Here is a 16,221-nt window from a genome sequence, read left to right on the forward strand (position 1 = left end):
AGCCATGTGAACAGTATTGCTGAACAGAGGTGGAATATTCATGTGCTTCACTTTAGACTTATATTTAATTACCTTGATAATCAGGGCTAAGTTCCTCAGCAGAAGTGATGCATCATCATCTCTAAGGACATCATGGTTCTTCTCTATGCATCACTTTAGAATAAGTCACTCTGAGTGGAATGAATTATTATAGTCAAAAATAAAATGCTGAGTGATAGCTGTGTTGAAATGTACTAATGCAATTTGGAAGAGATTTGGGATTACAGTTCTGTTTCTTATAGTGGTTTATACACACTGTGTTCCAAGCAATTTTGGCAAAAGGTGATAGAAGAAGCTTCTTGAGTAATTTAATTCTTGAGTAGCCAAACCACTTGTAAGTGGTGACTTCTTGAATATATTAACTTATGCTACTGGGAAAAAAGTCTGGTTTTATGTACCAAGGAAGTGAAGTAACAAAGACAATGAAAACCAACCAGTATTATTTATCAGACTTCATAAAATCAGCTTTAAAAGTTAGCTGTCAACAACCAGCTAATTGCATGTGTGAACACATAGGAGCATGTGCATCTTGTATCATGTACATATAACCTTTTCTGTTTAAGAAGAAGTTATTCCATGAGCTTTGACTCTCCAAAGCCATCACTGAAAAAGCAGTGCTGCTGAGCTGAGCCCTGGTGTAAGCAGTGGTCAACTTGTTCACCTCCAAGGAGAGCTGTGATGTGTAGCATGGTGCCCTGTGACTGCCATAATGTACCAGCATGTGGTTCTGGTTTTGCACATCTGTCATGCCATTGATGTTAAAAGCTTACAAGGATGTGAGTGAGGATTCACAGTAATGAACCAGCCAGCTTCAGCATCATTAGGTATAAATTTATCCTGTGTCAGTGAAAGGTGCTTTTGTCTTTTACCAAGTGAAACAAAGCTATACACCTGGTTTCTCTATTTGTTTTCTTACCTTATTAGACACTAGGAAGGGAGCAGTGTGTGTGTGTCTTTTTTTTTCTCAGTCCAAAAAGGATGGAATTTTTTTTTTTTTGGAGGGAGGAAAACTGCAAAAATCAGCATCCACTGTTCCTGTAAATGGCTTCATTCTTGGCCACATGCTGTCATTTAATGTTTGGGGGTTTTTTTCTGCTGGTTAAAGGATTTACATCTTGTGGCTCTTAAGGTGCCACCATAACAAGCCCCCTGTACCTGTTGTTTGGGTTTCTCACTGTTCAGCTCTGTTGTTAGGTAGGTGCAAGGCACCTCAGATTGTGAGCCATGTGTGAAATGGTCCCTTGAATTTTGGGGAGAGTATGTCTAATGATATACTCTGTCAGAACTTCAGTGGCCTCAATATTTCAATCCAGCTGTATTTCCTAACTTGAAGTGTGGACACAGTCAGGCTCAGCTGAAGATTTGGAATTGCTCTGGAAGTTGCTACAGCCACATGTTCCAGCTGGAATAAATTTAAAAAAGAAAAGAAGAAAGCTCTTGGTGAGGTTACTGTTTTATCCATCTCAGGACAGGAGCTTTTTAGGAGGTCAATAATAAATTGAAGGAGGTTAACTTTAGACTCTGGAATAATTTCCCCCCAAGTCAGGAGGTTTCTGTCTCTTTTGCAGTGAAACATTGCAGTGATTGTGTTGATTTTGCTCATGGATTTGCTTTTATTTCTTAGGTGAAAAGTTCATGAGATTTGGCTATCCAGATATCCCCTTTGATATGAACCTAAGCTATGACAAGGAGGCTGAGCTGATGCAGTCTCACATGATGGACCAAGCCATCACCAATGCAATCACCTACCTTGGAGCTGAGGCACTTCACCCCCTGATGCAGCACACACCGAGCACAATTGCAGAGGTGGCCCCGGTCATCAGCTCAGCTTACGCTCAGGTCTATCATCCCAGCAGGATAGAGAGGCCCATCAGCAGGGAAACAGCTGACAGCCACGAGAACAACATGGATGGCCCAATCTCCCTCATCAGACCAAAGAGTCGAATCCAGGATAGAGAGGGCTCCCCCAGCAATAGCTGCCTGGATTCTACTGACTCAGACAGCAGCCACGACGACCGCCAGTCCTACCCAGGAAACGCTGCCTTAACCCCCAAGATCAAGCCAAACCCGGCTTACGTGAAGGAGGAGGCCAAGCCTTTGGATGTCACAAAAGCTTCTAAGGGCTCTTTAAAGGATATGTACAAGGTGATCAACGGAGAAGGGGAGCAGATTAGGGCTTTCAAGTGCGAGCACTGTCGCGTCCTCTTCCTGGACCATGTCATGTACACCATCCACATGGGCTGCCACGGCTACCGGGACCCGCTGGAGTGCAACATCTGTGGCTACCGGAGCCAGGACCGCTATGAGTTCTCGTCGCACATAGTCCGGGGGGAGCACACATTCCGCTAGGCCTTCTCATCCAAAGGGGACTCCTATGAAGTACAAGAACTGCACATGAAGAAATACTGCACTTACAATCCCACTTTTCCTCAGACATTGAGACGCCTATTTTGTTGTTGTTGCTGTTGTCGTTGTTGCCGTTGTTTAATTATTATTATTAACCTTATTTTTTGTGGACCCAACCTCATTTGCTCTGCCCAGCTTAAGAATGGAGAGAAGGAAGGGAATGGATAAAAAGAGGGGTTTGTTGTGGCAATCGGTTCTTGGGGAGTGACCCGCCTTGCTTGCTGTGGGAATTGGAAGGCAGTCTGTGTCCGTCTCAGTCAGTTGTACACCATGTCCTCTTTTGGGATGTCGCTCAACCATGCCAGGTGCTTTCAAGTCCCAACAAGATGCCACTCATTTGGAATTTCAGAGGAATAGGTTGAAACATTTCAGAGGAGAGCCTTTTTCTAATGTGAAGATACGGTGCGAGCTTTCGGTGGCTGGAGGAAAGGGGAGGATCTTTGTTCTGCAGAATGAACAATTATTTTCAAAGCAAAACTGGTAGGGAGTTAGGAGCATGAATCAAAGTCAATATTCCTCTCAAAATTACTTTCAAGGGTGAGCTGTTTTCCTGGGTTCAGTGTGTATTGCCCCTCTAGAATGTAAATAAATGAAAAAAGAGAAAAAGAAATGTATGTCTTAACACTGTACCACATTATAGCAGTTTAGTTTCATAAGTCTGAGGGCCTTCTGTGGTAAGTTTGAGGCTTTGTTTTTTTTTATTTTCCTTAACTTATGAAGCACCTTTTTTTAGAATTGTTGATATTCTGTTACTCCATACCTATGTGTTGTCTCACTGGCTTCTTAGAGACCCTTGGGAGCCTTATTTCTTTAGTTGCACCCTAAGTTTTAAGAAAGAACATTTAGAAATAACATTTAAACTTGCTTCTAGGACAGTAAGTGGCCTAGGGGTGGGTGAGAGCCTGTAGTTTACTCAAGAGGTTCTGCTGCTCTTCAGAAATACTTTTGGGTTAAAATTATGGATTTAAAAATTACAAAAGTGCTAGTAGCAAAGGATTCTTTAAATATAATTATATATAGATACATAATTATGTAAATACTTTCTCATTCTACTATCACAGTGTTAACCTCTTGGCAACAGCCTAAACTAAGACTTGCAGCTGGGAAAGCGTTAGGAGCCAGATCCTTGGCCAGCATTAATCCTCTTGGCTCCATTGAATTTAATGGAACTGCCCCAACTATTTCAGCTACATCAGGATCCTAACTTTGACTGTTTTTTCTTTTGTTGACTTCTTACTTCTTAATTTGCTGAACCACTGACTTCCTTTTGTTTGTATATCATCAATTCTGCTGAATTTAGGGGTGAAAGTATTAGCAGGTTTTGCTGGATAGGCTTTGCTCCCGGTGAGCACAGAAGCCCAGCAAACCAACAGGTCACATATGATCTTCCCTGCTTCTTCAGAAAGGGATAAGTGGAGATGTAGGTGCTGGGTATTGATTTGGGCTTAAAGATTTCTTTTTTGTTCCTAATTTAATAATTTCTCTGTAGGGAAAGCAAATGGAGAAGCACACTCCAGAGAGAGTCCTTGAGCTACAGACTGGACAAGAAAACAAGTCCACTGATCTGTTTTGTTTCCTTTCTTTCTCTCTGAGTAAATAACAAAGCCAGCAAGCACCCGGCAAGTTGCATCAGTAAAAACTGGGCTTAAACCTACAGGACAGATTGCCATTGAAACCCAACTGTTTGTACCAATCACAATTGAAATGTTGTTGTTTGGCAACAAGAGCACAGCTTGAGAATGGAAAGATCTGGATGGGTTTAACCCGCTCCGCACACACGGTCTCCATGCGCCTGGGGAGACCTTTTCCAAAGGATAAAGTTACTAAAGTATAAAAGAGAGAGCAAGATCAGGCCATAATGAATTCCCATCTGCTCCCTCCAATCTGTGCACTTGATGCATATGCCAGTTTGCTGTTCGTTTTGAGGGTACTGGATTTTTTTTTCTTCTTCTCTTCCTAGACCTGGAGCATTTGAAAGTAGGAGCTGAAAGGTATTGATTGAAATCTTTTTATGGTGACATTCTTGGCAGCTAGAACCTGTGTTTAGAAAGAATACAGTAGATCATGGCCAGATTACCTGATGACTGCTTCCCAGCACTGCAATGCTATTAAGTAGGAGCTGGTAAAGTCTTGCAGTAGCCTATTAATTATAATACAATATGGAGAGAAATGTCATCTTGTGTAATGTGAGACCTATCAAGGCTGGGAATATGCAGGCTTTGGAGAGACAGATTTAAAGATCTATTCCCAACATTGTTCTTAATGTCGTTGGGTTCCTCCCCCTCCTTCTTTCTTCACCCTAATGTAGAGGAAACTGGGGCAAATGAACCAGTGCCATCCTCTGAACCATTCTCATTGTCTTGTGCCTGGTGCAGCCAAATTTTGTTTGTGCAGGAGAAAAGCAGGGAGATGCTGGAGGGCATCACTTGCATTCTGTGTGGCTGATTCTCTGCAGTGAGGGAGGTGGGCTTAGGAGACGGCCGGCTGTGCTTCGTGTCAGGATGTGCCTGGAAATACAGAAAAGAAAAAAGTGGCAGTGATTTGCTGAGGCAGGAAAGGTCATTTAAGAACAAGGTGGAAAGGAAAAGGTTCTTGGGCCTTGCTGGGCTTTCCTGGGCCTCCAGAAAAAAACATGCCCAAGCTAGAGAGAAAGGTTGCCGGCAAATCCTTTCAGTCTCTGAGGGAAACACTCCATTCTCCCCTCTGTGGTCAGTGAAAGAACATTGGGCTGTGGTTTCTTGGAATAGCTAGCACTAGGGAAAAGTGTTTAAAATTTCTGCCTTTGTTTGGGAAAGCACCAGAATACGGGAAAGGTAGAGAATCTCTTGTGTATGTACAGATCAGTTGGCTGCAATTACATCTGCAGTTCATCTGCACTTGGGGTCACTGATGACTCACTGCTACCTCCAGTAAGGTGTATTCTGTGGGAGTTTAAAGGATCACATGGGGACACCCACTGATTTTGGACCTGGCTTCAGTTAAGTCCAACTTCTTGATCTAATGGTAGTAGATGAGGTCTGTATGTCCTGGTAGCACAGGGAACTGGACAAGTACTGGGGAATTATCTTAGTGAAACCACATTTTTTGGAGAGGAAGAAACTTGAAGGGTCACATTGATTTTTTTCTTATCAATGTCCTTTTCTAAACACTCACAGGAGACTTTTATCCTAGAGTTAGGAAAAGAAGAAAGATTAAATTCTAGTTCAAATTTTGAACAAAATTTTGAATTAACATGTACTTTAGAATTCAATTCCTACTGAAAATTATTAGAGAGCCTTATGTAATGCAGTTTGTTCCTTCCAAAAGTGAGCAAAATGGGGCAGCAGAGATTTCTTTGGGTGTTTTTTCTTGCTTGCTCTCTGCAAGAATTGGATTTCTAAGAAAAGCTCTTGAGTTTCATCAAGTTCCTTAGTCATTCATAGTGTACTAGGAATTTCAGTAGCTAATCCCTGGCCTCTAAATCCGTTTGTTCTGAGTATTTGGTGCTGGAAATCAAATCTGGCTGATTTTTATTCGACTCTTTTGAAATTCTTGGAATTGGGTTTCCGGTTAGAAACATACATTTGCAAATTTGGAGTTGGCTTCCCGTGAGCATTCCCCATTTTCATTAAAAAAAAAAAAAAAATCTGGGCACTTCTCTGCCAGTAAACCCTTTTGCTTCTTTTACATCAAAAATGGCAATACTCTGACTCAGTTTAGAGGATTACAAGCCTATTAATTTAAAGAGAAGTGTGACTGCTTATTCTGCTCTTGGTGTGATCCATATCCTTGGAGCAAAGGGCATTATCTATATATCTGCAGTTATGACTGATTTATTTTACAGCCACCTCTCTTTGTAATCAGTTAGGAGGGCACATCAAAATATATTGCATTTTTCAGTAAAGCCTGCTCTTTACTCAGTAACTTATGAGATTAAAATAATTTTATTCTCCTTAAAAAGTGCTTTCATCTATGATGTGATGTGAAGGGTGTCTAGGCATTAAGCTGTAGTGGTTTGTAGCAGAGAGGAAGATTTAAAATGGGTTAATGGGCCTGGTTTTTAGTGGTACTGGTTTCTACAGTGTTAGGACCCAGCTCACAAAGTAGCCATGAGGACCTAAAGTATGTTTACTGCAAGGTGAAGAAATTCTCAATTGTCAGAGTTTGCAAATTTCTTTCTGTTTACAAGGGCTTCCCTAAATTTGTGCTTTTGGGCAGGAGGTCAGTAATGAAACCCAACCCTTCAAAACTGGGCTTTCATGGGGCATTATTACTGTTGCCCAGGTCCTGGGCTAGCTTGTTCTGATTTAAAAGAAGCCAGACAACAGACACTCCTTCCTCCAGAGAGAAACTTTGGAGATAACTGCAGCAAAGGTGCTTATTTCAGCCAAGGGCAGGAGCTACAGTAATGCAGTTCCTTCACTGAATAAATTCCTTTCCTTAACTCTTGCTGTGCTTTTTAATGTAATGAGGGAGGCTGCCAGAGTCACCTAAAGTCAGTGTGGGATTTTAGGAAAAGGGTGATGAAATTGGCTTTTCTGCCAGTAATTCACATCTTAGCTTGGTTTAATAGCATTTAAAAACAAAAGTGGATGGCCTGTGGTCTGGGGCAGCTGGAGAGCTTGACAAAGTACATTTATATATATATATATATATATGGTATTGTGTAGTTAGAGGTATGCTTTATTGTATATGTGCCTTTTCCAAATGCATTTTGGGAGATCCTGATGTCGTTTGTGATATCCTACCAGACCCTTTCAGAATGCACAACAAAAACCAACCCAAAGGAAACATCCCTCCTCCTGCTCTGCACCCTCCCTGGCTGCTTGACCCAGAGAGAGGACCCTGGTCAGTACTTTGCTGTGAGATGTCCTGGAGTCAGACAGCTTTTAGGAGTGGGAAGGGCTGAAAATGACCCCAGCCAAGTACATTCCAGCTGTCCAGCCAGAGCTGGTCTGCAGCTGGTCCCAGGGAGCACAGCATTCCCAGCACAATGGCAGGACTTGCTGTGGGAGCCCTCAGCTGCACCGTACCCTACAGAGAGCCAGGGAAGCACCTCCTGTTTCCTCCCTCTTTAAGTAAAGCACCCTTTAGTGGACTTTGCTCTGCTTTAGAGTTCCCACTTAGGTCTGGGAGCAGACTTTAAAGCTCTTGCTTCAGCCTGGAAAAACAAATGTGGTGAGTCCTTTGGAAGTGGTTTGCAAGTTTGCCTGTCAGGCTGCTGCCAGCGCAGGAATTGGCACAGAGACCAGAGAAGCTCATCAGCAGGAGGCATTCAGGGGGCTCATGAGCTGGAGCACTGCTGTGAGAGCACAGTGCTGGTTCTGGGACTTTCCCAGGGGTTGGTGACCTGGTTACAGGTGCACTTGTTCCCCCTGCAGGGCTGCAGAGCTGAGTGTGCCAGGAGGGCCACCGTGGGCGAGGTGGCTGGGCCAGCAGGCTTTGGGCAGAGCCTGAGCCCAGCAGCAGCCCAGAGCCACCCCCTTGGCAATGCTCTCCCAAAGAGGGGTGCTGAGGGGAGCAGTTAGGTAGAAAAGAGCTAGAATTTGCTTCATAGTGAATCGATTCCCTTTTATCCCATTGATGTGTTCTGAGATATAAGCAAAGGAGAGCGTCACTGCTTTCCAATTTGGTTGCTAACTTGACCTCCTTGTGTCCTTCTACCCAGCTCTGAAATGTGCAGAGGACAGTCAGGAGGAGGGCTGGGCTCAGGCTTTGCCATGCTGCATGCTTAACAGGCCAAGGAAACAGTAAAACCAGTCTCTGTTTAATTCACCTACCTTCCCAGTTGATTGTGTAGATTCCTGGTTCCTGTTCACTTCCAGCCTTTGGAAAGGTGGTTACCAGTGTGCACACTTAGGTCCTCATCTTTGAAGAGAACTTCCCATGCTATCTCCTTCTGTACAAACTTCTCCTTTTCATCTTGGGGTCTAATTAATCAGTGGACAGAAACGACCATCATTTCAACAGAAACCTGCATAGTTGTAGTAAAACTAATATTTTTTTACCATTGGAAAAAAAAAAACCCACAAAAAAACTGTGATATTTTGACTAGCAGTACTAGGTGAAGTATTTCAACAGAGTGAATGACAATGAAGTTAATCAGATCATGTCTTGAGAGGGGCTGGTTTCTCCTGTTGGGAGAAAGGGAGCAGCCTGGTCCAAAGCTGGGGCCAGCACTTCCTTTCCATAGCAGGTGTTGGTTTAGGCGACTGCACTGCAGCCCAGGAAAACATTTGAGCACCATCAGCCTCGTGCCATCCCTTTGGCTGGATGTGGACATGCACAGGAGCTTTGCAGCTGGCTGTGTTTATCCTGATCCCATTATCTGTGGGATCAGGGTGCAGCACAGCAGCTCTGGGCAGGCTGGGTGGTGGCTGCTGGAGGCGTTCCCTTATTCTGTGTAGCAGCCTTAATCCCTGGCCCTTGGTGGTACCTGGGTACCCCCAGGCTCTGTCTGTGTCACCCAGCTGGATAAAGAGGGACCTCCTGTCCCTTATGGGCACAATGGGGCCAGTTTGCAGTAAATTGGGCCATTTAGTTTTACCTCAAGTGACATCGAGTGAGAAAAGCTTCTTGCAGGGGTGGAGGTCACTGAGTCCCTACTATGCACTTACTGGGATTTCACTTTGCTTACTGGAAATGGATGTCGGTTCCTGAACACACTGTAACAAGGGAAGGACTTTTTTTTTTGGTTGTTTTTGTAGTCATTCAGATTCTGAAACTGTGATCAATTATTTGACAAATTGTCAAGTGTCCTCAGAGCTTGAACACGTTCACTTCCTCACCATGTAGCAGTCTCCTCTGGCTTTCTGTGCTTTTCTCTTTCCCCCTTTTCCTTCTTGGAGCTTTAAGTCTGGGCCTGCTCTTATCTCCTGTAGCTTTGGGCTGTCTAGGGGTTTGGGGGGGTGGTTTTGGGGTTTTTGGGGTTTTTTTTGTTCATTGGCTGTACAGTCTGTTTACATATTTTTGTACTCAAGTGTAGTTTTTTATTAAAAACAGAAAAACAGAAAAAAAAAGTCAATTTGAGAAAAAAAATAAGGTACGTACTCTTTGTAACACTTTAAAGATCTAGGGTACCTTTGAGATGACTCTACAGTGATGTAATTATAATACTGTATATTTGCCTTCCTTTTTAGTTGGTTTTATTTTCTGTTTTGTTTTGGTTTTTTTTCCTAAAATATATATCTTTTTATGAGAAACTGGAAACTTTTAATGCAAATGTTTAGAAAGATTTAAAATTGTAAAGTTAAAAAAAAATGTCATATAATTTTTTTTTCCTGTTGGAAGAAAATGCTTTAAAAAAAGTTTTACTACTGTTATATTCCAGGGTGGGGGTTACCAACCCCAAATTTGCTTCTTATGCTTCATTCTTGGATCCTGCTTTCTAAACATGATCATTGCAGAAATGGATGATTTGCTTGTATTAATTCTAAAAGCAAAAATCGCCAACATTTGGGTTATTTTTCTGTTCAAGTGCAATACTTACCCCGACATCTTATTAATGTACAGTGGTTTCTGTGTTCCTTCCTCAGTCCACACAAATCAGTGAAACAAAGTGCTCTGCCCTAAATGCATTTAAAGATATGGTTCAAGTAAACTGATTGCGACTGACAAAACATGAGAAACTGTAAATTAAGGCTAAAGCCCATACTTTACCTCCTGCTTGTCGTTGGCATCGAAACACATCCACATCCAGAATTAAGGACATAGCTGTTCTTGACTCTTCCTCCCTCTTCTTTTCTAATTGCAGCTTTTTTAAGAAAAGCACTTAATATTGATGTTTATTAAAAATGACAAAAAAAAAATAAAAAGATCTTTTGGTCTGATCCAAAACCCACTCAGTGGAGACTCCTGTTGACTTTGAGGATGGATTTTGGATTAGGCCTAATCTCTTAGCTAGGGCAAAACTGCCCTTTACTCTAGGGAAGAGATTTGCCTGCGTAAGAATTACAGGACTCGTGTCTTTTATCTACCTGAGAGACCAGAAAAGCTTCTTTAGAGTTGTCCTTGTCTTATATAAGTTTAGATGGGACTTGTTTTACATATCATACGTATTTATATATAGTGTATTTTTAATGCCTTCCCTCCCACCCCCCAGTAGACTGAAGCCGCTGTTGTGTAAATATGTATTTAGGTACGTAATAAAGAAAAAGGAATAAAATCCCATGGAGACTTCTTGGAAAGGCAGTTACTGCGCATGCACAGTAGCCACTTTTGTCTTTTAAATTTGTATTTAAGAGATTTCTTTTTAATAATAACAAAGGCGAGGAGACTGTATCTATCCCTTTCTGATTGATTGCCAAAATCGTTGCCCAGCCCCCAGTGTCTGAGCTGAAGAAAAACAAGGTTCGGTGTGCGGCTGTGGCGGTCCTCGCTGGTCTCACTCCTTGAGCCTAAGTGTGGGAGCCTCCCGTGGGCAGCTCGGCTCCTGCTGCTCTCGGGGCTGCTCTGAGCAGCGGGACCCGGGCCCGGCCCGGCCCGGAGCTGCGGCCGCTTGTCCCGGCATCTCCCCCGGCCACTCCGGAGCTGCGCTCTGCCCCCCGCACTCCTCTTTTCCTGACCACAGCCAGGCGGCTAATCTGGGAAGTGACCCCTTTTTTTCTCCCAGGTGTAAGAATTTTTAGTTCTGCGATAGATCTGCCGAGCTCAAATTGAGGAATCTTTAAAATTAAAAAAAAAAAAAAAAAAAAATAAAGTCATCAGAGTTTACTCCAAAAGCCAGTGAAGACACTGGGAGTTGTCCCACTTTATGTGTTCATTGGAAGGTACTCTTATAAAAGGAGTTGAGAAACAATCCCTTTGACAGTGGTGCATGTGAGCAACCCTAATGTAAACCTGTATCCCCCTGCTAAAAGAGTTTTGCCGCTATAGACTGAACTATGGGACTTGTTGTTATTTTTATTTTCTTCTTAGCATACATGCATACATATGGTTGCACATCTGTATGTGTGTGCTCTGTACCTGTGTGAGTGTTGTACAGCCATGTGAGAGTGGGAGTCCGTGTGTGTGTGTGTGCGTGTATAAATAAAAGAAGCTGCAGAAACTTTGTAATACTTTGTGAAAAGGATTATATTATAAAGGTTTGTACTGTCTTGAGTGCACAGCTACTGGAATAAATGTAGGGAATCTCAGGAACAAGCATATAATTTGTCCAAGAATTATTTCTTCTCAGAAGTGTAAGTGCAGTTTTTAATTCTGTATATTATTTAATATTTTACCAATAAAAATAAACTTCTGACATGAAAGGGTTTTCCATTCAAGCTTTCTGGACACGTTGGTGTATGCATGCACGTTTCTTTCTTGCAGCAGGAAGCACACGTGATGGTTTGGCAGGAATTGCATTTCTACCTGCTCACAAATCCTGTTAATTAGTTAGAGAGGTTGAGTGTGTTATGGGTTGGGGATCTAAGCATGGGTTCTGAGAGGGGAGAGTTGAGCACAGATCTGCTTTTAATCATTGGAGCTAAAGAAATGCCTTCCATCAGCTTCAGCATCCCTGAGAGAAGTGTCCACAAGGGTCCTGCTGTGTCGAATGCTGGCATCAGCCAATGACTCTGTCATGTTTTTGAAATGAATTAGTGCCCTTAGGTTTTTCTGGAAGCACTTGGACTGCACACACATTTCCTTTGAACCCTTCCCTCAGCATGGGTTTTTGGCTGAGTTTCCCCACCCTTCCAGAGGTGATGTAGGGATTTGTTGGGCAGTTCTCATTGCCCAGCCTGTCCTTCCTTTCCTAACCCAGCTATCGACCCGGTAGCATTCACAGTACAAACTCTTCCGACTAAAAGGAAGATCTCATGGGCCTTCATAAATTGTTTGTTGTTTGTTTTACAAATCTCTTGTAAATTCTTGGTTAAAGATTAACCAGCCTCTCCCCATAATAAAAATGTTCATCATTCACATGAGAATGGAAATTCCTTAAGATATCACCTGAATAAAAATTAATCTTCCTTTAAGTCATGTTTGATGTCTGTTGTCTCCAAGGAATGCTTCTGTTCAGTGAGCAGAATTTCCTGATTCCTGTCAGACAGGATTGCTGGATTACTGATTTTGCTTTAAAAAACCTCAAAATTCAGCTAATGGGACTGTCTGAATCTTTAGTGCATGAAGCAGAAATCCCATTGTGCCATTGTAGGACAGAAATGACTGGCTTGATGGACCCAAGGTCCTGTCCCAAAATTATTTGAGATATTGATGCTCTTTTCATTGACTTCAGCTAAGAGTCTGAGATGATGAGGGAAGAGCTCATAGGCAGAAATTAAATGACTTTCTAATCCTTAGGACTGCTGAGTCATTTTCAGGGGTGAGACTGTGTGTGGCCTCACATTATTAAGGAAGAGGCTCTTAGAAATCTCCTGGCCTTGATTCAGGGCCAGCATGGTGGTGTGCCTGTCTCTGGGCAAGAGTCACACCATGGGGGGCCATTGCCTTTCCCTTTAGATCACCCTGTCAGCAGCTGCAAGCAAAGGGCAGGTTGATCTCCCCAGTTAAACTCTTACCTAGGCAACAGGGAATCATGTCTGATCCCTCCTCTGCGTGGCTTTTTCTGGGAAACTCTCACTGCATCAAGGACAGCCTTTTCTTCTTCAAAGCAACAGATGCTTAAAAATTACTCCAGTGATCAGTGTCAGCAATGATGCCATCACCCAGTTCCCTTTGGTCTGTGGGAGGCCAGAGGTTCAAAAATAAGGGATTATTTTTCTTTGTTGCAGCATCAAATGATGCACCTGCAGTGGTCTTTGAACTGCAGCATCACCCCTCACATTGATAACTGGATCAGTCTTGTAGCCAGGTAAGCTTTTTCTGTTTTCTGTATTTCTGATCTGCCATTCCAGCCCTGCATTCTGCCAGTGGCCTTCTCCAGCTTTACCAAAACCAATATCATTTTCCCACTTAAGAAAGGTCGAGCTTTGGTTTCTGGCTTTGGCTTCTATAGCACTAATATTTCTATTTTTATGCTGTACTTTCAAGAACTTACTGGAGTTTCTTCTGAGGGTGAGTTTGTTTTTAAAAGGTGGTGAATCAAAGCAGGTTTTCCTCCATCCCTCTGCTCAAATGTCAAATCCCAGCCCTGTCATGAATCATTTCCCACCATGACACTGTGGAATATATAACAGGGCCCTTGTTAATGGGACACAACGGCAGGGCCTCAAAATCCCATTATGAAACTCGCAATAATCGAGGGACTAAAAATAAATTTTGCTTGGATTGCAGTTTGAACATGCTTGGGTTGTTTTTTTCTTTCTTTTTAGTCGATCCTAATGTAGTTAGCCTTCAATAAACCCAGCTTTACCCTTGTGCCCTTCAGTGCTTATTTTTGTCTCTTCTGGGTGCATCATATAAACATTGTCATAACTTCCAGCATGCAATTATAAATGTTTGTTTTGGGTTTTTTCACAGCAGAGTACCTCAGGAGCCACAATGACTTCTGGATTCAATGAAATATGAGTTGAAAGGATTACTGTGTAAATGCAGAGTCGCCTAAAATTTTAGACTGAGAACGAAAGCTCTTTTCAAAGAATATACTTGTGAAATAGCCTTTGTGTTTCCTGTTAATTCCTGGTACAAAGATTAGGGCTGGAGTCCCAGAGTATGGTATTTTCCAGGGATTTCTGTCAGTGGAGAAACGGAGCCCTTGTAATGAGACTACAGAAGTGCTCAATATTATCTCATTATTTTTCATTAATCCGCGCACACCAGCCCGCCTCCACACGCTGTAATTCCATGTTACCACCCATGTTCACATTAAAATAGGAACAGATTATTCAAGACTCCCACACAAATCGTGAACCTCTATCCCTTCTGATCTGTCACTGGCCATCCCTGAGACAGAGGAACCTCTTCCCTAGGCAAGGAATCATCTTTAAAGGCTGGCAACCCAGCCCTTCAGAGCTAAATGCCTATTTTTATTCCTGGCAAATGCTCCTGTGGTATCCAACATCCAAGCCTGGATGAAACTACCCTGTCAGAACTGATTTTTAACAGAAAATTGCTTTTCAATGAACCCATTCTCTATGGAAAGTGTATGCTTTTCATAGATTTGGGGATTTTTTCCCTCAATAAGAAAGCCTGAAACTCTAAACCCTCGGAAGGTTTTCTGTGCTATTTTTTTTTTTTTTTTTTGGTTTCAAGAGGAAATACTTCCCTGCCCTCAACTCCTGTTTTCATATCAGTTCAAATAATGTCAAGACACTCTTTGCTGCTCTTTCCCATTATTTTTGTTACTTTTCCTGTTTCAGGCTGCCTGCGTGTAGTTGATAGGGTGTGGTGAGGAATGTAAATTATTATTTTCATGTAGGTGTGGTAGCTATTCAGTTGTAAATCCTGTTTTCAATCCTTCTGACTATTTTATTTGTGATCTGTAATATTGATTTGTCTTCTGAGCAGAGAACACTGCAATCTATCAGGAGCAGGGACATTTTATTCCTTGCTAAAATAATTCAAAGCACTCCCAGAAATCTGCAAGATGGGGAAGAGATCATCCTTGAAGCCTTTTTTTCCCCCCCTCTTTGAAATGAGTTAAGGAATTTGTTTCTGTGGTTGATTTGTTTTTATCAGTTAGTTGCAAAATCTGACCAGCCTTGCCTTTCAAACCCATCTCCCATGATAACCTGCCACTGGCTGCCTCTTGATAACTGACTTTAAAAAAAATACAAGTTAAAAGGTTTGTGTCTGAGCACAGCTCAGGGTGGTGGAGGAGCAGGGCTGAGCTACCACAGGCAGCTCTGCAGTTGCTGTTGGAGTCAAGGGAAGATGCCAAGCTGTTCCCAGCTCCACACAAGCCGTGCCTGGAACACAGCTGTATTTTCCCACAAGCTGTGAGCGCCTTTTGGCAGCCACAGATGCTCCAGCTCTCCAAAGCCTTTCCAGCTGCTCCTGCCTTGGGAAGGAGGAGCTGCTGGGTCAGGCACCAGGGGTATCTCATCCATGTACCCAACCCTCTGCTGCTGCAGATCTGCATGGCCTGAGCAGCCTGGTGGGAGCTGAGCTGATCTGCCCCGTGTCTCTGAGAGATGCCAGTGATGCCTCAGGTTTTAGCTTTTATTTTTTTCAGATTCTGTGCTGCTTTAGTGTGTAGTACTGAGCTTCATATGAGGGGATGGTGAGCTCTCTTCACAGAGCAGGGAGACAAAACAATTCCTTCTCCAGCTGAGGACCAAGGACAAATGATCCAAATTTCAGGCCCAAGAGCATAAACAATGTGGGCTGAAGAGAGAAAAACAAGGACGGTACTTCATCACCTAAAGCTGTAATTGGACAATTAACTCTAATATGCAAATGGACCAGAACTTATAAAAGTGAGAGACCTCATGACCAATTGTCCATTTTGTGACCATTTTGGTTCGTCTTGGGTGTAGTCCTGGCTGGGCTCTTGTGCTGCCCAAGGTGGATCCATTGAGGTGATCCGTTATTTTTTTTAATAAATCCCTGCTTTATTCTTTAACTCTGTCTGGCCTCTACTCTAGGTCAGCCTTCACAGGGCATCACCAGTGCTGCTCTCAGTCCCTAGGGCTGCTGTGTGAGCTCCTTTGGCTGTGCCTCCTCTGTGCCCAGCCCCTCCTGATTACCTGTCCTGGTAACAGCTGTTATAGCCAAAACCATTGTCACAGCTTCTGCCTGTGTTAGTGCAACTTGGCTTCTAGCTGTCAGTTCAGTCTATCTCATTTTGGGGTAAATCTGGAATTTAGGAGTAAAGTCACTGCTGATTTTTTAAAATTATTTCATTTTTTTATGAGTAGCTTTAGACCTGTAGCATCCTTGTGCCTGAGGCTGACTAGCAAGAGTTGATGGTGT

At 42.8% G+C, this 16,221-nt stretch overlaps 1 protein-coding gene across 3 annotated transcripts in view; it reads left to right on the forward strand.

Moving 5' to 3' along the window:
- IKZF2 (IKAROS family zinc finger 2) overlaps nucleotides 1–11,672 on the forward strand; it is a 117,416-nt gene extending 105,744 nt beyond the window's left edge. For all 3 annotated transcript variants that reach the window (XM_054515450.1, XM_054515451.1, XM_036387072.2), the window contains one exon: nucleotides 1,664–11,672. In XM_054515450.1, the coding sequence (XP_054371425.1) occupies nucleotides 1,664–2,388 (725 nt within the window). In that variant the 3' untranslated portion in view covers nucleotides 2,389–11,672. The remainder of the gene's footprint in view (nucleotides 1–1,663) is intronic.
- Nucleotides 11,673–16,221: the final 4,549 nt, after the last annotated feature.

This window comes from Molothrus ater, chromosome 7 (genome assembly GCF_012460135.2).
Source record: "Molothrus ater isolate BHLD 08-10-18 breed brown headed cowbird chromosome 7, BPBGC_Mater_1.1, whole genome shotgun sequence".
NCBI classification, from domain to species: domain Eukaryota; kingdom Metazoa; phylum Chordata; class Aves; order Passeriformes; family Icteridae; genus Molothrus; species Molothrus ater.